This window comes from Tasmannia lanceolata, unplaced genomic scaffold (assembly GCF_043159265.1).
Source record: "Tasmannia lanceolata isolate RefF3 unplaced genomic scaffold, GAP_Taslan_0.1 ptg000012l, whole genome shotgun sequence".
Lineage (NCBI taxonomy): Eukaryota > Viridiplantae > Streptophyta > Magnoliopsida > Canellales > Winteraceae > Tasmannia > Tasmannia lanceolata.
This window is the reverse complement of record NW_027518689.1, coordinates 26,378,466-26,405,034: the sequence shown is the minus strand read 5'-3', so window position 1 is coordinate 26,405,034 and position 26,569 is coordinate 26,378,466. Positions and strand designations below refer to the sequence as shown.

At 39.4% G+C, this 26,569-nt stretch overlaps 1 protein-coding gene across 2 annotated transcripts in view; it reads left to right on the top strand.

Annotated features, from left to right (window-relative positions):
• The window catches only part of LOC143887765 (ion channel POLLUX-like protein, putative (DUF1012)), a 156,432-nt gene that overhangs the window by 65,072 nt on the left and 64,791 nt on the right, over positions 1–26,569 (top strand). For both annotated transcript variants that reach the window (XM_077391940.1, XM_077391939.1), the window contains 7 exons: positions 7,100–7,175; positions 7,328–7,426; positions 7,516–7,670; positions 7,788–7,892; positions 8,486–8,572; positions 21,603–21,687; positions 23,980–24,127. In XM_077391940.1, coding sequence (XP_077248055.1) covers positions 7,100–7,175; positions 7,328–7,426; positions 7,516–7,670; positions 7,788–7,892; positions 8,486–8,572; positions 21,603–21,687; positions 23,980–24,127 — 755 coding nt within the window. The remainder of the gene's footprint in view (positions 1–7,099; positions 7,176–7,327; positions 7,427–7,515; positions 7,671–7,787; positions 7,893–8,485; positions 8,573–21,602; positions 21,688–23,979; positions 24,128–26,569) is intronic.

The window sequence follows — 26,569 nt, the reverse complement described above, 5'->3', positions numbered from 1 at the left end:
TCCTGATGTGGGAACCAAAAACCCAAGGACTAAGCAGTGTCTTTGCTGCCTTGTTATGGGTCAAACTACCGTTACTTATTACCGCTATCATGACTCATTGAAGGACCCTAGAGTATTGCAACAATAGGGCATAAATCTGGTTCGAGTTGGACCCCAAATTATTCACCCAAGATAAAAACAAACAAATTTTTTGAACCAGATTTGTATCCGAGATTTTTAGGCATTCAAACAGTCCTAAATCTGAACTGTTTTTGTGCAGAGGATACATCCATATATTTACTTAAAGTTTCCATGTTTTTAGGATGACTAACACGCACACCTACACATCCAAGCAGCTGTCTGGTTGTTGGGCAATAAGAAGCAATAAAAATATGTTATCGCTGCCCTGTTTTTGGGGCTCGAAAATAAACACCATGAAATAACTATTTACGTCCCAAATTAGTTGATAAGATCACCTAATCAACCAACCTAAGTGCTGTACCGGTTTGGGACAAACCAAAAATACTTATGTACTTGTATGGTTTTGGTCAAAATTCTATTCAGGATCTTATGTTTATAACTGACGGTATTTAAAAAACTAGTAGCATGTATATATACTTTTTGGGTCTAGATTATATGAGAAATCCTTTGCATATACCTTATTTCACCAACAGACTCATTCCCAATAATTGGTGCATATACTGTTGAGAAAAAAAAATTCCCTCAAATCCTAGATGCATATACTGTGGAAATTTGAAGGCATAATAAACTTCATTTTAATAACCTAATATTCGTATTACTGCTAGAATTTAAACTATAGAAAAATCTACATTTTCCTTTTTCTTTTAAACATAGATCGGTTGAGATCTAAATCTACGAAAAATTTCATTTAAACCACCTATAGGCATGGATTTGTCAAAAGCCAAAGTTATCCAAAATTTTTATTTATCTGATATGGCTCTAACTCTTAAAGTATCCACTGATAATTTTGAAAACCATTGATTTAAAACGCTTTTATAAGTACATTTATATATATATATATATATATATATATAGAGAGAGAGAGAGAGAGAGAGAGAGAGAGAGAGGAAAGTGTTGGTGAGCTTAAGCTCACCAAACTTATGGTGGGCTTAAGCGCCCCAATCACATGGGTCCCACATTTTCTGTGGTGATCCAAACCATTCATTTGCAAGGCCCTTTCATAGATAGGGTGTGTACCAAAAATCAGCTCCATAGGATCATCCTAACCCCTCCATTTGTGGAGGACAAAAATGGGCAAATTTGTGGACAAATAATGTCTGTCCATTTTGACCTCCACAAATGGATGGGTTAGGATGATCCTATGGAGCTGATTTTTGGTACACACCCCATCTATGTAAGGGCCTTTCAAATGAATGCTTTGGATCATCCTAACAAAGTAGGCCCCAATGTGATTGGGCGCTTAAGCTCACCAACACTTTCCTCATATATATATATATATGAGGAAAGTGTTGGTGAGCTTAAGCTCACCAAACTTATGGTGAGCTTAAGCGCCCAATCACATTGGTCCCACATTTTCTGTGGTGATCCAAACCATTCATTTGCAAGGCCCTATCGTAGATAGGGGGTGTGCCAAAAATCAGCTCCATAAGATCATCCTGACCCCTCCATTTGTGGAGGACAAAAATGGGCAGATTTGTGGACAAATTATGTCTGTCCATTTTGACCTCCACAAATGGATGGGTTAGGATGATCCTATGGAGCTGATTTTTGGTACACACCCCATCTATGTAAGGGCCTTTCAAATGAATGGTTTGGATCATCCTAATAAAGTAGGCCCCAATGTGATTGGGCGCTTAAGCTCACCATAAGTTTGGTGAGCTTAAGCTCACCAACACTTTCCTCTCTCTCTCTCTCTCTCTATATATATATATATATATATATATATATGTATATATATATAGTGTTTTCAAATCCAACATTATCATAGATCAATCTCGTTATCATGGGTTACACCCTAACACGTGCAAGAAGGAGAAAAATATAATACTTGTGGTTCCAAAAGATTTGACAATGCCAAGGGGTCTTTTCTTTCCTCCTCTTCGCTTGCTCTCCCTTCTTTTCCTTCTTCTTTTTCTCTTTCTTTCAATTGGGGGTGTGTATATGAGTGAGAGGAGTAAGAGAGAAATGGGTGTGTGTGTGTGTGTGTGAGAGAGAGAGAGAGTTGGGCGTGAGATAGAGGGAGAGAGAATTGGGCGTGGGATTGAGAGAGGTAGGGAATCCAATATATATTCTTTTCCTTTTCTTTTTAAAAGATCTCAATCTTGCTAACTTTCCACTCCTATTAATTTTCCTTCCAAGCCAATCTTAGTGATTAGTTAAGTTTCCATAATATCTCTAGGGTTTATTTCCCTTGAAATCTTTTATTTAAGAAAACTTTGTGAGCAAGGCAACTAAATCAGTGGGCCCCACCTCAAAGCCTTCTTAGAGGATGCGCACAACTCATAAATTGAGTTTGTGCGAACAATTTTCCATAAAGGAAAATCGTGTACTCCCCCCATTACGCCCCTATCTTTCCTATTTTTCCTCTTCTTGAATTATCTATTTGATTTTATTGCTATTATTTTGGTCTTGAGGAGATTTCTACTATATATCTTTTGAGAAATTTGAGGAATACTCAAATCTTAGAAACAACTATGAAATGCAAGTGGGCCCACACTCCAAGAAGAAGTGTGCGCACGATTTCCCAAAAAGGGGAAATCGTGAGCCTCTTCCTCTATTTCTTCCAGTTTTGTATTTTCCTTACATTAAGTGATCTTTTCCATGGAAATAAATTTTTATAAAAAGTTTTCTATTCTTCCTCCATTTAGTGAATTATGAATAACCTTTCAATAGCCATTGATTTTTAAGATCAATGGATCTAAGTAAATCAAGGAAGAAAAATGACTAAATTTTTTAAGATCGAGGGTTGATCAAAGGTGGATCAATGATCTCCACCCTCGAAAGTATGATCTAACGATCCAATGGCCTAAATTTGAAGGAATTAGTTAAATATCAGTCTTTACATCTAAACTCCCCCTCAAGCTGGAATGTAAATGTCAAACATTCCTAGCTTGCTACAAATGTCACTTAATTTTGCTTTGTTCAATGGTTTGGTCAACATATTAGCAATTGGTCCACAGATCTAGTAAACACTGTGCATATCTCCCCATTCTGAATCCTATGCCGGATAAAATGGCAATCTACTTCAATATGTTTGGTCTTCTCATGGAAGACCAGATTTGTGGCAATGTGAATCACAGTCTTGTTGTCACAATATAACTGAGAAGGAGATGATGGAGGAAAACCGATCTCTGATAAAAGAGTGAAACCAAATAAGCTCTCCACTGGTGTGGGCCATGGCTCTATATTCAACCTCTGCACTGGATTTAGAGATAACATCTTGCTTCTTACTACGCAATGACATAAGGTTACCTCCCTCGAAAGTGCAATATACTATGGTGGATCTCCAATCAGCTGGAGATCCTGCCCAATCTGCATCTGTGTATCCTTTTATCTTCTGATGCCCATACTTCTTGAACAACAAACCTCTACCTGAAGCACTTTTCAAGTACAGATGAATCTGAAGAACTGCTGCTCGGTGTGAAGTATGAGGTGAACTCATATGTTGGCTGACAGCACCAACAATAAAGGAGATGTCTGGGCGAGTGACTGTAAGATATATAAATTTACCTACTAACCTCCTATATTTGCCAGGGTCATCTAATAAGTCTCCTTCTTTGGGAAGTAATCTCACATTTTGGTCCATGGGAATTGAGGCAAGTTTCACTCCAAGATAATCTGTCTCCTCAAGTAAGTCAAAGATATATTTCTTCAGTAAGAGGTAGATCCCCCTGGTGGAATACGCTACCTCAATGCGAAGGAAGTATCTGAGACGACCCAAATCTTTGGTAGAGAATTCTTTTTGCAAGAAGGTCTTCAATTTCTGGATCCCCACTGAATCAGTGCCAGTGATGTTGATATCATCAACGTAGACTATCAATAGCACGCAACCAACTGCAGACTGATGGATGAAGGCAGAGTGATCAGCTGCAGACTGATGGATGAAGGCAACTGCACATTGCTTCATGCCAAAGCGCATGATGACATCACTAAATCTCTCAAACCATGCTCTAGGGGACTGCTTGAGGCCGTAGATGGACTTCTTCAATCGACATACGGAGGAGGACATCTCCCCCTGAGCAATATACCCAGGAGTTTGCTCCATGTACACTTCCTCCGCGAGCTCACCATGAAGGAATGCATTCTTGACATCTAACTGATGTAGAGGCCAACCATGATTGATAGCAAGACACAGGAGAACACAAAAGAAGGTATCTTCGCTACTGGAGAAAAAGTCTCACCATAGTCCACACCAAAGGTTTGAGTATAGCCTTTGGCAACCAAACACGCCTTAAGGAGCTCGACAGTCCCGTCAAGTAAGTATTTAACTATGTAAACCCAACGACAGCCAACAGGACGAGCACCAGGAGGAAGAAGTAATAAGTCCCGAGTCTGATTGGCCTGGAGGGCCTCCATCTTGAGATCCATAGTTGCCCGCCACCCTGGGTGATTGAGTGCCGCAGGCAATGACTGTGGCAAAGAAACAGAGGACAAGAGACAAAACTACGAAAAATGAGCGTGAGAGAATCATACGAAACGACAGAAGAGATAGGATGAGCAGTACTATAAGAACGAGTATGAGAAGCAATAGGAGAGTCGACAGGTACCTCTGAACTGGAAAGAGAGATCTCTTGTTGAGCGGGCGATGGCGCTGCAGGAGAGGGATGAGCTGCAGATTTCATTCGGCGTTGATAAGTCTTCGTAGTCGCTGGCGGTGGACGAGAAGGTACCTGTAAGGTAGAAGAAGTATCGCAAACAGGGACAATCTCAGGCATCGGTAAGGGAGGAGATGGAAAGGGAGTGACTACAGGGTCAGGAAGAATGGGAATAGGTAGAGGAAGATCCGAATTAGGAGAAAGGGCGGTATCATTATGAGGGCTAAGAAAGTAAGACTCGGTCTCAAAGAAGGTGACATCTGCCGAGACAAAGGACTGACGCAAACGAGAGCTATAGCACTGATAACCTTTCTGGGTCCGTGAGTAACCCAGGAAGATACACCGTTCAGATCTAGGATCCAACTTATCCAGGCCAGGACCAAGGTTTTGGACAAAGCGCACACAACCAAAGATCCGAGGAGTGATGGTGGTGTCAATGGTGGTCCCTTGGGGATCAAAACCCTAGGGCTCTGATACCATGTTGAAGGGAAAGAATGAAGAAAAGTGAGTTAGGGAAAACTCCCCCTCACTAATCTATTTATATGTAAAGAGAGAATGTTGTTACACATGACCATTATGCCCTTATACATACATCTAACATTTATATTTTTTTATATTTTTTATTTATTTACATAGATCTAAATAAATGTGACGATTTACAATCCGATAAGATTCAGCTCTTATTATGATTTATGATTTGATTCTGATTTTCAAAACATTGGTTTTATCCATGAGCTCAACATTAGACGCTTGAGAATATCACCTCTAAGAAAAGGCTCATCTTCTGATTTTATTGCCTATAGTCCACCATATCATCTCAGTTCTTTGAATTTCATACCTATCATTTTACATACATCTGACCGAGATATTATGAAGGGAACTTTGAGAAGAAAAATAAGGGTCTCTATATCTCTCCCTTTTATATATGATTGTGTTTTTACAGAAATCATCTGCTAGAAATACTATTGTGTTTTTTTATTTCTCTAACTTTCGTAGCTCTTTCTTCATGCCTATCCTCCTTTTATATATATATATGAGGAAAATGATTATGAGCTTGAAGCTCATATAGCTTATATGAGCTTGAGGGCCCAAACACATGTGTGCCCACATTGTTAGGAAGATCCAAAGCTTTCATTTGAAAAGCCCTTACATAGATAGGGTGTGTACAAAAAATCAGCTCCATAGGATCATCCTAACCCATCCAAAAGTGGAGGGCAAAATGGACAGACATCGTTTGCCACAAATCTGCCCATTTTTGCCCTCCGCTTTTGGAAGGGTTAGGATGATCCAATGGAGCTGATTTTTGGTACACACCCTATCTATGATGGGGCCTTGCAAATGAATGGTTTGGATGACCACAAAAAATGTGGGACCCATGTGTTTGGGCCCTCAAGCTCATATAAGCTATATGAGCTTCAAGCTCACAATCATTTTCCTCTCTCTCTCTCTCTCTCTCTCTCTCTCTCTCTATATATATATATATATATATATATATATATATATATATATATATATATATTCGTGTGGGAGAGTGACATACGACTCTCTCTCATTCTCTTCTCCACCACTTCTCTTCTCTACTTCTCCTCTCTATCTCTCATGGAAGATAGGATACCTCTAACATGGTATGAGAGCTAGAAGGTTAGAGTTCCCGTCATTCTCTTTCTTTCTTGTTTCCCCCTTTTTCTTTCTTGTTCTTTTCTCCACTACCCTAGCCACAACCCCCAAAATCCTAACCCTACCCTAGCCCAAATGCAAGTTATGGAGAGAGATCATATAAGATTGAAAAATTATATCTCTAACACTTCATTGAAAATTACTTCAAATTCTTGGTTTGTGCGCGCGTTGTGTGTGCTTGCACCTATTCATCTCTCTCTCTCTCTCTCTCTCATTCTCTGAAGGTTCAATTTTTAGGAAGTATCAATTCTTGACTTAGTTACTCGTTGTGTTCCTCAAGAGAGCTGCCAGTTATGATCTTGTAGTGCTATGGACTCTGTAAGTCGTTCGCCTTCGTTTTGTTTCTATTGTTGAGGACCTGTTGATGGCCAATGATATAAGTTAAGTACTGACTTCATGTAAATATGCAGTTTCATTAGAACCTCCCTGTGTTCTTAAATTGTCTGCCTTGACATGTTCATCTCTAACACCTCCACTCAATTTTTTGGCTGCATTTAGTATTTACAGAAATCTTCAATGAACTTATGATTTTCTTCTCAATTTAATAATCCTTTTAGGATGCTTGTTTGACAAGTTTCTATCTCTTTCTTCATCTTATGCTGCATCCACATCTCTAACTAGTAAATTGTCATCAATGAGTAATTCAGGAATGATAAGCAATCTCTGGAAGACTGCTTTTGGGAAGCCTGGGCGTGCCTGTGTTCATCTTCTACCCATTTAAGAGTATGATTATGTAACCAAAAAATTTATTGTATCGGGCAATTGATTAAGAACTTTGTTCACTCCAGCTGTGATTCTACATGGAAATTTTACTTTTGTCATTAATATAATTGTGGAATAAGGTTGACGATTTCAAGCTTATTCTTTCCTTACAGCAAAAAACGCGTGTTGAACGTATTATTGGCCTTGTCCTTGCAATTTGGGGGATATTATTTTACACCCGCTTATTGAGTACAATGACAGAACAATTCAGAGTAAGTTTTTTTTATTTTCCTTAAGCATAAAAAATTTAAGATCATCATTGCTCAGTTATTTGAGATTTACATGAGTAGTATGTGGGCAGAATAATGTGCAAAAGCTCAGGGAAGGGGCGCAAATGCAAGTTATGGAGAGTGATCATATAATTATATGTGGAGTAAACAGTCATCTGACATTTATACTCAAGCAGCTAAATAAGTATCATGAATTCACTGTCCGCCTAGGTACTGCTACAGCTAGGTAATTGCTTATTAAAATATCATACTTGATTCCATGTGGAGTTAGTTTCATGGGTTCAGCAAATTCAGGATTTATTTTACATTAGTTTATGTTTTTCCTTGTATGGATATATTGCAGGAGGCAAAGAATTCTTCTCTTATCGGATCTCCCAAGAAAGCAGATGGAAAAGCTTGCTGACAATATTGCGAAAGATCTCAACCATATTGATGTCCTTACAAAAAGGTACTGCATCTGTTGGTTGCAACTGTGCCTTCTAAAGAAACTGTGATTCTTCCTCTATGAAAGACAAACTTTTCTTATGAAAACCATTGCCTGATTAAAATAGAAACAACTCGATTGGTTGGAAAAACATTCATGGGCTAGAAACCGTGACAAACAGAAGAAACGTTGCCAAAACAACACTTCCTTATTCCCTTTATAATAATCCCACTGGACCAGCCAATGACTTGAAAATTCTTCTTTCTTCTTCTGCCCTTTTTTCAATTTTCTGCGTCTTTGGAAAATACTTGTCCTCAATAAATGCCAATTCCTCCCGTAATTCTCTCAGAACGATAAAATATTCCTACACAGACTTCTCCTACACAGACTTCTCACTTTGACTGAATTGAGCAATGGTGGCTAGAGCAGGTCTACCTATGTCTATGAAAATTTGGTAGAACATATGTGGCATTTGAATTTTCTAGTTAAGCATGGACTGTTGCTAATGACTTGGTTTCTTTTGATTCATCACAGTATTTTGATTCACATGTTTCAGTTGGATAGAAAATTTGGCGCCTCTTGCTGCATCTTGATGTCTTTCATTTTTACTTCTACAGTTGCAGCCTTAGCTTAACAAAATCCTTTGACAGAGCGGCGGCAAGCAAGGCTCGTTCCATTATTATATTACCCCCAAAAGGTGATAGGTAAAATTTTGATCAACTTGTGTATCTTTTATTGTTAATTTGATTATTTCATTTCTGCTTTTATGGAAGTTAACTATATAAACTCATTTTACAAAATGGGTGTTGCTTTGTATCTGTATCTTGCTAATGCTTTGACCTAAAATAGTGAATTTAAAGTGTTAACTAACCAACTTCTCCAAAAGCTTAAGCTGTTGGAGAAAGGCGTTATTTATCTTTTATACTTTTACACTCCCCCGCACGTGTGGCCCACTTGGCAAACACGTGGCACATGTGGTCCCACTTTGGGCCGACCATCACATGTGGATTTTTGCTATCTGAGAGGTTTGAACTCGAGACCTTTGGCTCTGATACCATGTTAACTACCAACTTCCCCAAAAGCTTAAGCTGTTGGAGAAAGGCATTATTTATAAGAGTTTAAGCTCTTGGAGTAATTTGTTGTTTTCCAAGCATCACCTAGAAACCAGCTATCACATGAAAAGAAAAAACAGGCAATTAAGAGAGTATAGATTCATATTCCTGTAGAAAAGCCTGCTCCGGTGAGAAGGTTCTGCTCTGGTGAGCCTTTGTGGCAGTCTAGTCTCCTGCGTCGGGTCTCTGGGTTGTCTTCCGAACTAGTTGACCCAGGCGAGCTCACCCTTCTTCGTCGACTGCTCCGTGGGAATGAGTCTGCTTCATCTTCACTAGTGTTGTTCTCTGCCTCTTCGTCTTCTTCATTGAAATAGTCTTCGTATTCATCAATCTCTCTTGCGGATTCAGTGTCTTCTTCCTCCTCGAAAAAGTTGAACTCTTCAACTGTGTTGTCTGACTCATTCTCGCCTTCTTTTGTGTCCTTCATCTTCAGCGTCCCCTTCTTCTTCTTCGTCTCTGTCGTCCTCTGTTTCATCTTCGTTTTCCTCGTCGTCTTCGCTGTTGCTCTCTATCTCGGAGGAGAAATCAGTTTCGGCCCAGTAAATTTCTAGTTCCTCCAATTCTTCTTCTATTTCGGTTCCCTCTCTGGAGGTGTCTGAGGTGTGGGAGTCTTCGGATTCATCGGAGTTAGTGTTTCCCTCTTTGTTTCTCCCTTGACACATCTCGTTATGCCGGTTCAAAGGGGTTGGAATCCCCCCAGCTTCATCAGTGGGGTGAATGTAATCCCTCTGGGAGTTGATCTAATCCATCTGAGAGTTGTCGGAAGTTCTTATGGTGGTGCTAATTTTCAAGGGGGTCCTGAGGTGTTGGAATCTTGGGAGAAGGTAAGGAGTAAAAGGGAGAAAAGGTTGGATAAGCTTGTGGTTAGAAGACAAGGAGACGGCTTTGGAGATTGGAGATGCAGTAAATGTTTTTTTCGAAACTTCAGAAGAAGAGTGGAATGCTGGAGATGCAAGAAGGTTTGGTCTAATTCAGATTTCAACTTCATTAAGGCCTCTCAAAAGTCTAGAAATCATTTGGGTATTAGGGGTGTGAGTAATCATCTGGGGGTTAATATCAAAGGATCCCTTCCGATAATTTCTGATGGCATTGGTTCTCCTATTGAAGTTATCCCTTTGCAGTCGATTATCAATGTTGATTTAGGGATTTGGGGAAGGATTAAGGACGACTGGTCTGGGAATGTTCAGGCAATGGAACTTTGGCTTTTCAGAAATGGAGGGAATGATGGAGGTTTATCTGTGCATAAGATTGACAATCTGGAAATTTTAATCATGACTAAAGCCGGGGTTGATAGGCGAAAATTGATGGAGGAATGGTGTAGGATGGAAGATTCTCCTTTCGTTGAAATTTCTTTGTAGGCTAATAAGTTTCCGATGGAAGGATCGAATCTCTGGTGGGCTGTCGAAGGTGTCCCTCCGGAAGCTTGGTGGGAAGAGAATTTTCGTCGAATCAGGGCGAGAATCGGCAAGATAATTGATCTAGACCTGTCGTGTACATCTGGATGTGGATATCAGAGGGCAAGGATGCTCATCTCTGTCGAAGGGCCGATAGGGAATGAGGTTTCTCTTCAGGTGTCTTTAAGGGGAACAGTAAGATGGGTGAGAGTTTTTAAAGAGGAAGAGGAAGAAGAAGGGGTTTCTGTATTCAATGAGGCTCGTAACTTTAGAAATAAATTTGGTGTGATGGTTGGTTCAGACGGCTCAAGATCTGATGATCTTGCATTTTCTTCTCAAGAAACGTTGGTGAGAGTTTTCGAGGCCGCCGGTGATAGGGGAGTAGAAGCGGTGGGCTGGATTTCTGAGGAGGCGCATGGTAGCAGATATTTTCAGCAAGCGCAAGTTAGCACTGACCCTGGTGGAGACGATTTCGAATTTCAAAATTTCGTATCCCCCCCACCGTACAGGTGGCGAAGTGTAATGGGGGGAAAACCTGCAGAAGCATCTTTGATGGGTCCCACTAGCTCAATCGACAGATATTTTGAATCCTTTATTTATCCCTCTTCGTTGTCTCCTTTGAGTTTGAGCCCAGCTTCTGAGCCCAGTTGAGCCCAAAGTTTGTACCCTGAAGCGGAGGGTGTTTGCGTGAGCCCGAGCCCAAGCCCAAGCAGTTTTGATTTCGAGTTTGATTTAAGAAAAGGATCGGAAGATTTGGTGTTTTCTTCCCCGAGCGTGGACTTTCAGTCTAAGAAGGGTTCTCTTTCTTCTTTTTCTCCTAACTTTAGGTCCAACCGATTGGGCTCTCTCCCTTCCCTTCACTCTGCAGATAGCCGTAGCTCGGGGATTGGCCTTGTTTCGTCAAATAGAAATAGGATTGTTATTCTTAAACGGATGGCGGTGGAGGAGGTTTCGTCTTGCTTGAATTTTGAATTAGAGGATGTCCTTGAGGGGAGTTCAGTTGGGGTGGATAAGGAGTTTGGACTAAGTGAAGTTCTCTCTAGCGATCCTACGCCTGCGAATGTTCATTTATCGCGAGGAGAAGAGTCTGTGCTAATTCATAACAATTTATTTAGAAATTTGTTTTTCAGTCAGAATGGAAAAGGTATATCCCGAGGGGTTTGCAATTTTAGAGTTGAGGATATCATAGGGGGTCTCCTTCCAAGCGATCCAATCGTTGTCAGGAAAAAGATCGAAAATATTGAGAATCACTCCTTATATCTAGTGGAAGTTGATCCAGGTTTTGAAGAAGAGGGGAGACTAGATGAGGAAATTGTTATTATTGAGCATGAATTCCCTGAGAAGAAGGATCTTAGCCTCGCCCCTCTTTCTCCATCAGAGAGGGGTGAATCTTGTAGTTGATAACAGTATGAATTTAAGCAAGGATCTCGGGGTCTTGTATGGAGGATCTGAAAAAGATTTTAGGTTGCAAATCAACATGGCAGAGCAGAGAGAAATAGAGGCAAAGAACCAGGCTTTTAAAGGAGATGAGTCAAACAAAAAGATGGACAGGGAATTAAGAAGGCTCAGCTCCGGGATTATTTATGGCAAAGGGGAGAAGGGTGCGGGGGTTTCTGTTGTCCAGAAGGGTAGAGTGAACAAAGGTAGAAAGGGGAGGAGTTCTGTTGACAACGGTTTTAGATGAAAATCCTCTCTTGGAATGCAAATGGTTTGGGGGCTCAAGTTAAGAAAATCCAGCTCAAGGATCTTATGCAGAAGGCAAATCCAGATGTAATTTGTATTCAGGAAACCAAAGTGGAAGAAGTATCAGGAGGTGTGTTGAATCTTTGTGGAGTTAAAGCAGTCTGGGATTTTGAATTTATTCCGTCCAAAGGGGCCTCTGGTGGCATCTTGGTAGCTTGGAATGAACCCTCTGGAAGAAGACAAATGTTTGGAAAGGACTACTCTCATTATCTGTGGCTCTATGCAAGTCAGGGGATTCATCTAATTGGCTGGTGTCGGGAGTCCACGGCCCGGTTCAAAGGGGGGATAAACTGGTTTTCTGGGAAGAGCTGAATCATGTAAGAGGGTTGTGCAATTATCCTTGGTACATAGGTGGAGATTTTAATGAAATTAGAGTTGCGGGAGAAAGGTTGGGTTGTACTTCTTCGAATCATCACATGCGGGTTTTTGCTGATTTCATTTCATCTAATGAGCTTGTGGATTTACCTTTATCAGGGTCGACTTTCACTTGGTCTAGAGGCGAAAGGCGTAGTAGATTGGATAGGTTCCTCCTCTCGGTGGACTGGTTGTCTAAGGTTCCAGATGTTTTTCAAATGGCTCTGGTTCATTCGGTTTCTGATCATTGTTCGATTGTGTTGGATCCCAGGTTGGAATCTTGGGGTCCTCCTCCTTTCAGGTTTGAAATAGCATGGTTAAAGCATCCCAGTTTCTTGGAGTTGCTTGAAGAATGGTGGAATTCTTGTCTAGCTCATGGTAAAGCTGATGTGGTGATTGGCAAAAAATTATGTTACATGAAGGACAAGGTTAAAGCTTGGGCTAAGGGTCAAAAGTCAGAAATAGTGGCTAGGAAGGGTGAGATCGAAGCTAGAATGGCCGCTTTGAAAGCTTTGGAGGATTCTGGTAATGGTGGAGGGGAGGTATGGGTAGAATTGGGAAAATTGAAGCAGGAGCATCAAGACTTTTTACTTCATGAGGAGATTTCTTAGCGATAGAAGTCGAGAGTGAGATGGCTGTCCGAGGGTGATAAGAATACCGCCTATTTTCATGCCATGTCAAGTTCTAGAAGGAGATCAAATAGAATCGAATCTCTTCTAGTAAATGGAGAGGTGGTTTCTTGCAAGGAGGGCATTTCAGAGGCTATTCTAGATTTCTTTTCTTCTCTCTACGCCTCCGAAAATTTGATCCGTCCCATTCCTGAAGGTGTTGAGTTTGACACTCTCTCTTTGTCTGATAGTGAGAACTTAGACAAGCCTTTTAATGAGGATGAAATTTCTTCAGCTCTCTTTTCGCTAGCAAAAGATAAGGCCCTTGGTCCTGATGGCTTTTGCATTGCTTTTTTCCAATCTTGCTGGTCTTTCGTGAAGGTAGATATTTTGAAATTCTTTAGGGAGTTCCATGAAGGGGGGAATTTGGATAGAGGTACGGGATCCACATTCATTTCTTTAATTCCTAAATTGGTAGGGGCTGTTAAATTTTCGGATTTTAGGCCCATTAGTCTGGCGGGATGCCTATATAAGATTCTAGCAAAGGTGTTGGCGGATCGCCTTAAACTTGTTCTCCTTTTCATCATTTCTGACAACCAGAGTGCTTTTGTAAGCAAAAGACAAATTTTGGACTGCTCCTTGATTGTAAATGAGGCCATTGATTTACGATTAAAGAGTGGAGTAAAAGGAATCGTTTGTAAACTGGACATGGAAAAAGCTTATGACCGGGTGGAGTGGAACTGTTTAGATTACATTCTAGGCAGAATGGGCTTTAGCAATAGATGGTGTGATTGGATGCGAAAATGTGTTTCTTCAGCTTGGTTCTCGGTGCTGGTGAATGGGTCTGCAAAAGGTTTCTTCAAGTCTTCTAGGGGTTTAAGACAAGGAGATCCTCTTTCCCCTTTTCTATTTGTGATCGTTGCCGAAGTTTTGAGTAAGCTTATTTTAAAAGGGTGTGAGAAAGGTTTGATTGAAGGCTTCTGCATTGGTGACGACAAAGTAGAGGTTTCAATTCTGCAGTTTGCTGATGACACCTTGCTTTTCAATGTTCCGGATGAGTATAAGCTGATGAATTTAAAGGCTATTCTGCGGTGTTATGAGTTAATCTCTGGTCAGCGCTCAAACTTTTTTAAATCGAGCTTTTTTGCCATTAATACCATGGAGGATGAGGCTTGAAAGTTAGTGGATATTCTTGGGTGCAAATTTGATACTCTTCCATCTTCTTATCTAGGTCTTCCTTTGGGAGTAGGTAGACCTATCAAAGATATGTGGGAACCTGTTGTTAATCGTCTTGAGAAGAGATTAGACTCGTGGAAACGAAACTTGGTTTCTAAAGGTGCTAGATTAACTCTTATTAAATCAGTCTTAGCCAATATGCCGGTTTACTTTTTATCCCTATTCCACTGTCCTGCTCATGTAGTGGCTCAGATGGAGAAAATTCAAAGCAGGTTTCTTTGGGGTGGCTCAAATATTAAATCTGGAGTTCCTCTGGTCAAATGGGAAAAGGTGTGTACAAATATTAGAGATGGAGGTTTGGGAATAAAAAGGATAAAAGAATTCAATAATGCTTTGATGAGTAAATGGTTGTGGAGATTCGGAGAAGAACAGAACTCCCTTTGGGATAGAGTTGTTAGCAGTAATTACGGCTCTACATCTGGCAGGTGGGAATCGTCAGACTGTTATTCGGCAAAAGGTTTGACAATTTGGAGAGATATCCTTAAACTATCTCATTCGTTCCGCAAGGGGTGTCGATTTAAGGTTTACAAGGGGGATAGAATTAGATTTTGGCTTGATGCATGGTGTTCTAAAGAACCCCTAAAAGACATTTTTCCAGAGTTATTTTTAGTGGCTGCTGTTAAAGAGGTATTTGGAGTGGATTGTTTTGAAAGACTGGAGAATAAGATCATTTGGTGCCCTAAATTCAGAAGGAACTTTTTTGACAGGGAACTATCTTCCCTTTCAAATTTGTTTACTTTGATTGAAGGACCCTATATCAAAAGAGTAGGATCGGATAAGGGAATCTGGATTCATAGTAAATCTGGAGTGTTTTCTGTAAAATCTTGCTACTCAAGTAGGATGACCGGAGTTCCTGACGAATTAGTAGGAAAGGCGTGGTCTGTTTCCTGCCCTCCAAGAGTGGCTTTTTTCGGATGGGCTGTTAGCCGGGGGAGAATTCAAACCATGGATTTTTTGAGAAGGAAAGGAATGATGTTGGTGAATCATTGTCCCCTGTGTCTTCAGGATGGGGAATCGATTGATCATCTTTTCATTCATTGTAACTTCGCAAGGGTGATTTGGGGTCTGTTGTTGACTAGATTCGGTTTTCTTTGGGTTATTCCAAACTCTATTCTGCAGATTATTCAAGGTTGGGATTATGTGCCTTGGAAGAAAAAGGGGAAAGATTTGCGGAGGATTTGTATTTTGGCTATGTGGTGGTCGATATGGAAAGAAAGAAATGATCGAGTATTTGTCGGTAAGGCCAAGTCAGCTTACGGGACCTTTCAAAGGATAGTCGCAATTTTGATTCAATGAAGCTCTCCCCTGTTCTTTGGTACCTCTGCCTATGATTTGTGGGAGGGGTGGCGTATCGTTTGCTCAGAAGGTTCATCCAAGCCAAAGATAGTCCAACAATGGTCTAATCCTTCCCCCGGTTTCTTAAAACTTAATTTTGATGGAGCATGTTTTGGGAACCCTGGGTTGGGGGGACGAGGTGGTCTTCTTAGAGATGAAACAGGTTTGGTAATTTGGGCATATTCAGGTCCGTGTGGTCTATGTGATTCTAATGAGGCGGAAGTTAAAGCAGCTTTTTCTGGAATCTTGCATATGGAAGAAGGAATTTTGGACAAAGTGATTATTGAAGGGGATTCATCAAATGTAGTGAAATGGATTTCGGGATCTGCTCCACCTCCTTGGAGATTTCTCTCCATGATTGAAGAGATCTCAGATAGACTTTCGGGTTCTCTCGCCTCTTTTAGTCATGTGAGAAGATCAGCCAATGGTGAAGCAGATGGTTTGGCCTCATCGGTAGCTATTAGATCTAGTGTGGAGTGGTTTGATTTTATGCCTCCCTAGTTTTTTTTGTGTTTCTTGTTCTCCTTGTATTCTTTTATTTGTGGATTTTCTCGATTCCTTTTAATATATTACCATTTTTTTAAAAAAGGCATTATTTATCTTTTATACTTTAACTGTTAACTTACCAACTTCTCCACAGGCTTAAGCTATTGGAGAAAGGCGTTATTTATCTTTTATGCTTTAACACTCCCCCGCACGTGTGGCCCACTTGGCAAACACGTGGCACATGTGATCTTACTTTGGCCGACCATCGCATGTGGATTTTTGCTATCCGGGAGGTTTGAACTCGAGGCCTTTGGCTCTGATACCATGTTAACTTACCAACTTCTCCAAAGGCTTAAGCTATTGGAGAAAGGCGTTATTTATCTTTTATACTTTAACAAAGTTGGTAAGTTAACATAAAGATAAATGCTGAAAGGAACTTGTGGGTATTTGCTTGTTGAGCAAGTTTTAGAGGCCTTGGCCTGCCCCATGGGGCGTGCATGCACCTCGAGTCAGGCGCAAGCACAGGCGCACGTTAAAACACATGCCTGTGTGCACGCGAAGTGAGAACTCCCCCTTTAGGGGGAGAGTTCAAGCCAAGGTTTTAAATTTCAGTTTCGGTAGGCACGGAAACAGAAACATTTCAGTTTCGGTGGAAACCTTGTAAAATCACGGACACGTATGGAAACATATGCAAATGATGAAATTTTTTAATCTTCTAAAAAAACATCTTCAAATGATGAAATTTTAAAATGAAACTTTGAAATATGCTAGAATTAGCTCAAATACATACTTAGAAACCATCACATAAGCAACCAAACCATTCATAATGAATTAATCACATTGACCAACTAGGGACATGCATTGTCGTGTATATCTAGAACAGTAAAAGTTAATAAATAAGTACAATGTAAAGAAGTATAAGAAAGTACAATGACCAGTCTCCCCTCTAAGGACCCCAACTCTATGCCAATAACATATAGAGTTACGAGGTATTATTGGTCCCATGCTAATCAGATATCCCATACATAAGATTCGGTTACTTTGTTGTGCAGTTCAATGATGATGCCTATACCAAATATCATTCTCTACATTATTGAAATGAAATGAAATGCAAATAATACCATCTTTCTATTTTTTTGTCGTTCTGACCATTTCGGTTGAATTTTGAAAATTTCGGTGGAATTTGAGAATTTCGGTCGAACTTCAAGAATTTCAGTGAAAATTTCGAAAAATTAATGACGTAATAGGAAATCGTGTAGATTTCATTTCGGCGGGGATGGGAATGGAAATATTTTGGTTGTTTCGGGGAAATTTTTAACCATTGTGACCTGGTGGTCACGGGTTCGAGTCACGGAAATAGCCTCTCTGCAAAGCAGGGGTAAGGCTGCGTACATCTAGCCCTCCCCAGACCCCGTAATGGTGGGAGCCTCGTGCATTGGGCTGCCCTTTTCTTTTCGTGGAAATTTAAAACTATCGTTCAAGCTTCGCGTAGACGCGCTAGCCTGCATATATGTGCAAAACTTCGTTCGCTCTTCTTATACTATGTTCACTCTGCACTCAGGCTTGCTATAATTTCAATTTTTGAAGCATTAAGATATAAACAGGCAAAACTTAAGTAGAATGAATTAGTAACAATAGAAATGAGAAATAGGTGAGAAGAGAGAAGAGGGTGAAGAGAGGAATGAGAAAGAGAAGATGGGTTAGGGAGTGTAAGAACTCTCCCAGGCCTAATTGAGATTAATAGTATGTAATAATATTGGGATATTACAACAAAGCCACATCAGTCTTTCAATTTCTATTCCATGTTCAGACATAAGAATACGTAACTACAATAATTCTGAAACTTCCTGAGCCATTGCTCTATATTCGATCTGTACACTGGACGTGGCGACCACTAACTATTTCTTGTGGCGCCAAGTCACAAGGTTGCCTCCAACCAGGGTAAGGTTGCCAGACGTAGACTTCCGATAATCAACAGATCCAGCACAGTCTGCATCTGTAAAAAAGGAAAATAAAAGAGAAGTTCGTTTCCCGGGGTAGCCTTTAGGTAACACAATATCTTCTTGACTGCTTCAGGATGTGCTGTCCTCAAAGCATGCATATACCAAGTGATTACATTGATGGCATATGCAATGTCACGACGAGTCAAGCATAAGTACAGAAATCGACACACTAACCTCTGAAATTGCCCCTTATCTTGCAGGAGATATCTATTGATTAGATGGAATCAAAGCAATCAAGCAAATAAAGAAGTAGAAGAGATGAAAGAGAAAAAAGAATTTATGGTGAACACATATGGAGGAAATGAGCTGCTTTGCTCTATATAAAGACAAGTTTATTACAAATGACTGAATTACCTTTAGAGAAATAAATAAAAAAGGAAATAAAATATCTATATATAACTAAATATACATGAACACAATACGATAGATTACAGCACTCTCCCTCAAGCTTGGCCTTATGTATCAGACATGCCCAGCTTGACACTAGTGTCCTGAAGAAAGGCAAGTCCTACAGTCTTGGTAAAGATATTCGCCAGTTGAAGTGACAAAGAAGCATATGGAGGAGATAAAGACCCATCATTGATCTTCTCTTGAATAAAGTGAACGTCAACCTCGCTATGCTTCGTCCGTTCATTAAGAATCACATCAGAAGCAATGTGAATATCATTAAAAAAATAATAACATAAAAATCAGAAGCAATGTGAATAGCCAATTAGTTATCACAATGAAGTGGCATTGTATCCTTAAAGCCAAAACCCAACTTAGAGATCAAGGAGATTATATCCAAGGAAGGCACAATATCATGATGTGAACGATGCTTCATTGCAAAGACACATCTGCGGCCAACAAGTTAGAGAAACCAGATCCCATGTGTGGTTCCATTGAAGGGATCTCATCTCCTCTAGAATAGCCATTGTCCAGGCGGGATGAATCAACGAATCACGAATAGTGCAAGGAATGGTAACGGAGTTGTCTGCAACAATAAAGCTCCTGTAAGAAGGGGAAACAGACTGATATGTCACATACACCCTTCAAGGAAGAGTGGGGTGGAGTCATGAGAGAGGAAGGAACATGCTGTCTGTGGCAAACATAAGTGATATAGTCCCTTAGGTGGGGAGCAGGACAAGCAGATTCAGAACTTACAGGGTGATCACATACAGGTAAAGGCATAGGAGCATGCAAGGGCACAAGGATAGCCAGATATTATTGGAGATAATGTAGGTGTGATGGAGAACCATCCTCGTACAGATCTGCCTCTAGTGCATGGATTGTTTGTCATCCATTGGGGCCACATGGGCCACTTCGAAATTTGTTTTTAACCCCCCTTATGGCTGCCGACAAGTAAGGGAGGGCCACCCATGTTTTGCTGCAAGTTAGGCTCCTATATTGAAGGTTTTGGTTTTATTTAATTATTGTTCAGTCCACTCTGAGGGCGAGCCTTGGCGCAACAGTAAGGTTGCTCCATTGTGACCTGGTGGTCACGGGTTCGAATCACGGAAACAGCCTCTCTGCAAAGCAGGGGTAAGGGCCGTAAGGCTGCGTACATCTAGCCCTCCCCAGACCCTGCAATTGCGGGAGCCTCGTGCACTGGGCTGCCCTTTTTTTTTTATATTGTTCTGTCCACTCTGATAAAAGTTCAAGATTTGACATAGTATTTTAGTAGGATTAGGAGATTTGGTAGGATAAAGCTTGGGGGTTTCCAAGATTAGGTGGGAATCTAGATAGATAAAAGATTTTACTTTATCTATTATTTTTTATAAAATTTCTGAAATGTGGGGTACCATTGTTGACCATGTGGGTTTGGGATATAACTGTAAGGCCTTTTGGCCCTTTTAAAGCATGGATGATTTATGAATAAAATTTTGATTTCTTTGTTGCATCAATTCTTGAAGGTGTGAAGCATTTTTCCATGAGGGATTCTTTGATGATCTAAGTTAGAAGCGTAGATCCCGAGGAGGAAAGTGATTTCTTGGGTGTGAAGCCTTGGGATCCTGGAGCGAATCGAACTGGAGAGAGAGAGAGAGAGAGAGAGAGAGAGAGAGAGAGAGAGAGAGAGAGAGAGAGAGAGAGAGTGTACCTATTAGACCTTTCACTTCCTTGATCACGGTGGCCGCTCTATTCGAAGGTTCTTTATCTGGTAGTAGAGAAATCCTTGTTTGTTGTGGCTGAGGGCTTCCACAGTGCTTGGGCTTGTTTTCTGTCCTGTCCAATAATTTGAGTGTTGCATGCAAATTCTCTTGGGCCTTATCGCCATATTTTCTGTTGCAATTTCTCTAGCTACAAGATATAGAATTTCTCCCGGCTGGAGATCTAGTTAGGGTTGTATTTCTTTCTCCGTATATTGTACTTAATAAGGATGCATCAAAGTTCCTCACAGGCTATCAGGTGCATCCTCCTTAGATGAGGATCAGGCCCCATCTCTTCTAACAGTGCCCACAAGAGAGAAAGTAACAGGGGCAAGGGAAAACTTCAGCTACCTCTAGGTAACCATATGATCACTATTGTTGTAAGATCATCCCCCCATTTGGAATAGGCGGGCCACCCCTTTTATGTTTTGTGACTTGAGATCCCTTCTTCCCGAATTGGCCTACTTCCCTTTGCTTGATCAAAACATATTTGACCATCATGACACCTCTCTTCCACACCATGCAAAGTTAAAAAAAATGCTGTCTCTGTTGCTATTACCACTGACATCGAAAACTATTTGATCTACAATTGAAAATGGTGCATTACTTTTTGACAGTTTCACTAAATTAGAGAATGGGGATAATCTTAGAGACCCTTGAGTTTCTTCTAAGAGAACGGTTTTCACTAAATTAGAGAATGGGGATAATCTTAGGAACCCTTGAGTTTCTTCCAAGTAAACGGCGTTCTTACTCAACTCTTAAATAGAAAAATGGTAAGGAGCCTACATTAGGGAGCATGTAAATTTAAAAGTTTTTTTCAGGATTTATTTTTATTGTCAATGTAATGCTTGTTTAATGGATCCATGTTAATTCTTCTGCATTTTTCTCAGCATTTTCAAGTCCTACAGCTGTCAGTCTTGCTATAAGAGCAGTATGTGAACACCATGCCATGTGCCATCCTTCTTTAAAATGATTTGCATGTTTTCGTAGCGTTGTTTCCTGGAGTTTTTCTCTTCAGTCTAACGTACAAAATGCATTTATGAAAAGTACAGCATTACATGAAGAAGCTCGTAGGGGTACATTAACTTAATAATTGTACCTTTGGCATGTAATCCAGTATCATTGTCCCCATACAGTTGATTCAATGATTTGCTAAATGTCATTTTTACTGTTTTATTTCCAATGAATATTTCATAATATGACCAACTTGTGAGCTTTCTTGTTTATGACACTGGGACAACTAATATGCCACGTTCTATCAATATGTGAAAGTAAAACATGATTTTAATTTCATTTTCTCAAAAATGACATCTTTGGATTTTCAACTAAATAATCAGGTACGAAGTTGATACGGATGCAGTTCTCTCTATATTAGCCCTACAACCTCTTCCTAGAATGGCGTCTGTCCCAACCATTGTTGAGGTATGTTGCTTGCACAAAGTTAATGGCCTTGAAAAAATAAAGTATATTATTTTATCTGCATATTTTCTTTGAATTTTTTACAGTAGTCTAAATCTTCCATTATTAAGTCCATTTTTTCTTTTGAGTAGTTAAAACAGAATTAGTTAGATAAACTATAGACTGACATTCTTACATCGAAGAACATTTAGAAGCACTTTCAGCATATGAAGAAGGGGTGATATCCTTTCTGTCCATAACATCCAAGAATGGGTTCTTTAGCCATCTTTTTCTTGATCTTATTAGGAGTTCAATCTTAAAGTCTGTTTGAAATTTCCTTAGTTCTTGCTCCATGTTTGGTGCCATGGGGCAGCTGAATTTGGAAATAAGTCTCTACTTTTTTTTGTAATGTAACAAGCTGGTGATTGGAAATAAATCTTTAGTAGACCTTAGTTAACCCATGAAAATGTTGAACTTTGGTCATTCTCTTTAGAATAGTGATGAGGACGGGGTCCCGGCCAAAGTGTAAGAGGGCCGATTCTTGTTAAATTCATGTACTTGTAGGGTATACATGTAGGGGGATATTTGTAATAAGTGAGTGACTAGTGGCATTCATGTAAATGAGAGATGTAGTGAGGGTATTATTGTAATGTGAGGCATGAGCGTTGAAACTGTAAGTCTTCAATTAGACTAGAGCGTTAGATTCTTTCTTTGACTTCTTTCAAAGGGGAATGAACAGAATGAAGAAAAGAAAAGAGGAGGAAAGTGGTTCACTGGAGTCCATGAGTTGGTCTCTTGAAAATGGGTTTTCTTTCTTGACTTCCTTTTTCTCTCTATTTTATTTAATGGTATTTCACCAGCAGTTATCAGAGCCAACAAGAGATTAGGGTGCTGTAACAATAACCCAACAACCATTCAATTGGTTTCTCTCTGATCCTAACTTGTTATCCAACTGAAGTCTACATCAAATAGGAAATAAACAATAGCTTTCACTTTGGATTCGTCAACTTCCACACCATAGCCCTAGATTGTGAGAGGTAAAGTATTGTTCGATGGCGCACTCTGCAAGAAGCAAAGTATTGTTCGATGGCTCATTCTGCATATGAATTGATGTGGTTGGAATGATGGGTTTTGAGGTGGGCATGCTAATGAAGATGTTTTGTGATAGTGACACATGAGAGGAATAGGCACTTTTATGTAGATTGTCAGTTTGTTCACAAAAAGATCAATATCAAACTTTTATTATGTACTGCTTGTGTAAGGTCCAAAAAACAACTGATAGATATATTCATGAAGGTACTTGGTTGCAAACATTTTGGTAGTATTTGTTCCAAGTTGGCATGGTTTGATATCCATGCTCCAGCTTGAAGGGAATCGTTAAGAGTTGGAATAATTTAACTAGTATTTACTCTACTTGGTTTATGTAAATCTTTTGTTTCTAATCTGTAATTATGATGGGACCCATCAAAGATGGCCCTAATAATACTTCTATACTTAGTCTTAAGTGGGACGCACATATATCTTTGATTTCTCTTTTACTTTAATAGTAGAGTTAAATCTACTTCTATGTGTCTCTCTCTAGTTTTTTTTTGGATAATTCTTCCATAAGGTGAAGGTCATGTGATTGTGAACTATATCTAGTGGATATTCTTGTTATATATTTGGCTTTTTGAGGGAATTTGCATCAACTCAGTTTTCCCAACTTGATCTCGTAACTTTGAGGTTTCCGTATTTATTATGGAAACTTTACTACGTCCCCATTATGTTAACCCAATTCATTTCATGATGTTGGATCCACACATGTCAAGCAGTATGTATGAAAATTGTCACAACTTGCGCACAACCATATGCATACGAGGAGACAGCATGTGAGTGACTAGTGCATACCTGCCAATCTCATGGATAGAGTGTCTTGGACAATGGAAAACTATCATGAGATCTGTTACCACTCTACCATGTCAAAACTAGTATATTCGCTACGTACTCAGTATGCATCATTTTGTAGCCAATGTAATAAGCAGATCGAAATCAATGATGTCCGGGACACTGCCGCTGCAGTTTTTCTCTCTTTTCAAGAAAATGATGTAGTGATGCTAAGATGGAGACAAAGCAATGGGTTTCTTTATTAATCTCTGAACTATACAATTTTTTTAGGATTATTCCTACTTATTGACAAATTAAATTAAATGAAGATATTATTAATAAAATTCAGTTTCCAATTGATAAATGCATGAATGAAGCATACATTGTTGATTTTTGGCTTTGGGTTTTGCACAATTTCTATTGACTAACTAGTTGATATATATCATTTTTTAGGTTTCAAACTCCAGTACCTGTGAGCTTTTGAAATCGATCCCAGGGTTGAATGTTGAGCCAGTTGAAAATGTTGCATCCAAATTACTTGTTCAGTGCTCTCGACAAAAGGGTTTGATTAAAATCTACAGGCACTTGCTTAATTATCAAAGTAATGTCCTCATTCCACTCGAACAGATATATGATTCTAGATTATTATCTAGTGGTTCTTTTTGCATGACATTGTCAGTCATTTGTTTTCTGAATGTAATAGTTTTGCATTCTCTGAACCACACACTTTTTTAGTTGTTAAGTAATATAAAGTATTAATACATACCTTTGAGCATATGTTTCATTCATCCGGATTTTGAGCAACAATATTAGAAGCTCTAAATTTTCTGAATTGTCCACAAACACAACACTGCATACGTATTTATAAACAGTACCATGAATAATCCAAGAAACTTCTTCCCCTACTTAAAATTCCTCTTTAAAAGCACTCCGAAACCCATATTATTTCTACTATAACCCAGACTCCTAAATTATGACTTGTGGAATGAGAAAATAACAAATACATCTTAATTCTGGACTGCAACCCAGAAACTGCCTTCTAAATGTAGCTAAAAACACATACAAATGCTTAGATGTTCAAATTTGATATCAAAACCCTAAAATTCACTTTTAGCAAATCACTTTTTCCCAAATGTTCAAATTCCATAGACTATTACTTCCTAAAATTTGAATTAAAACAATTTGATCAACGTGCATTCACTATGAATGTTAGAAATAGAGGGATGCAAAAAACTTTTAATCACACCCAAAATGTAATGTGGAAAAAAATTGAAGAGTTCCTCATCTTGATTTTGATTTGACTTGGCACAGCATTCAACTCATTAAGAAGAGACTTGGCTCAGCATTCAACTCAAACTGAGAAGAAGAAGGAAGGCCTTTCAATCCTGGAACTCCTTTCTAACATACAAGAAAATGCCACTTAGGCTTATACAGCAAAGCTTCAAAATACAACAATTTTCCTCTAATTCATCAGAAAGTAATCAAAAGTCCCCTAAAATTCAAATGCCACTTAGGCTTATTACAGTGATGCCACCTACACTACACTAAGCCCTTTTACACTTTGGTCGGGACACGGTCCTCATCATCCTCCCCGCCTTAGAAAATAGCTTGCCCATAAGCTCGGCACTATTCTGACAAAAGGGGTATAGACTCAGGTCAATGGGCAATATGGGATGTCATCCCTCCATGCTCTGCCAAAGCAAACATGGCTACGATGCTGGGGTCGAAGACGAATGTCTCCAATGCAAGGCCCTTCACCCAGGGCCCATTGGTTGCCATAAGGAGATTATATCTATGCTCTAGTGCCCACCACCAACTCAATCGAAGTAGTGGTGTATCATGATGACCTCCGCCCATAAATGTCCTTCATTCTCCATGGAAATGTATGGTTCCCGCCATGAAATAGTCAGCTCTAAAAATGGGTCCACTTTTGTCATGGTGAACTAAAAAATGTCATGTTCTAATCATCCGCTGCCTTAATGAACTTTGTCACAGGCCCTGTGCTATCAGTGTGTTCATCCTGCTTATCAATATCCAAGTGATCCTCTGGCGCTGGAAATGAGTTTTCATCACTAATAGTTGCCTTGGTGCAAATCTTTGTTATATACTCACTAGGCTCATCCTGACTATATAGATACCTGACTCAACTCTAGCAATCTGATCCTCCGATTGCTCAATTTCTATGCGAAGCTCGACTAGTTGCTCATCCATCTCCTCATGGCAGTTAGTCTGATCTCCTATGTCCTCACAAGTCGTAATGGTCTCGGGGCTATTCTCAAGTTGTGCTGTCAGTGTAAAGACCCGGCCCCACCAAGGGTCGGAAAAGTGATTAATTTTAACTAAATCTTAGCCGTAGATTATTTGATCAAAGATCATCAGTCTAAATCTTTGACTTGGAGCCGTTCGGACCGTTGGATTCGCAAATGCTATAAATAGTAATTCGGTTGTTACTATAAATAGTAAATCCTATTTCACTATAAATAGTAAATCCCATTTTACTATAAATAGTAACTCCCGTTTTTACTATTAATAGTAAATTCATTTTTACTATAAATAGTAAGTGGTTTTACCTATTATTTTATTTTTTTAAAAATTTACTTGTTTACTTAAGTGATAAAGATAAGAATTTAAAGAGACTTCAATAACTTGGACACTTGCCATTCTTTTAGAATAAGAATAGGAAACATGCTTTTTAGTTGAAATAAACTTGGAAACACAAAGAAAAAGAGAAGGAAGAAGAAAAGAAAGGGAAAAGGCTAGGGTCACATCAAGTTGATTTTCTCCTTCAAGTAAGTTGGTAAAAAAAATAGTTTTTGATATTTTTGGGTGAAAATTTCATGTAGTTGTGCTTGAAGTCATCATTGTTAGGGTTTTCAAATATTTTTGTTTTCTTTAAAAATCAAGAATCATTGTTTTGAAATTCTTTTCAAAAATTTGTGCCCTAGAATTTTATATGTTTTTTCTTTCATGTGTTCTTGATGTTACAAAATTAGGGTTTTTACAAGTTTCTTTTTAACGAGTATATTTTCCCAAAAATCAGCCT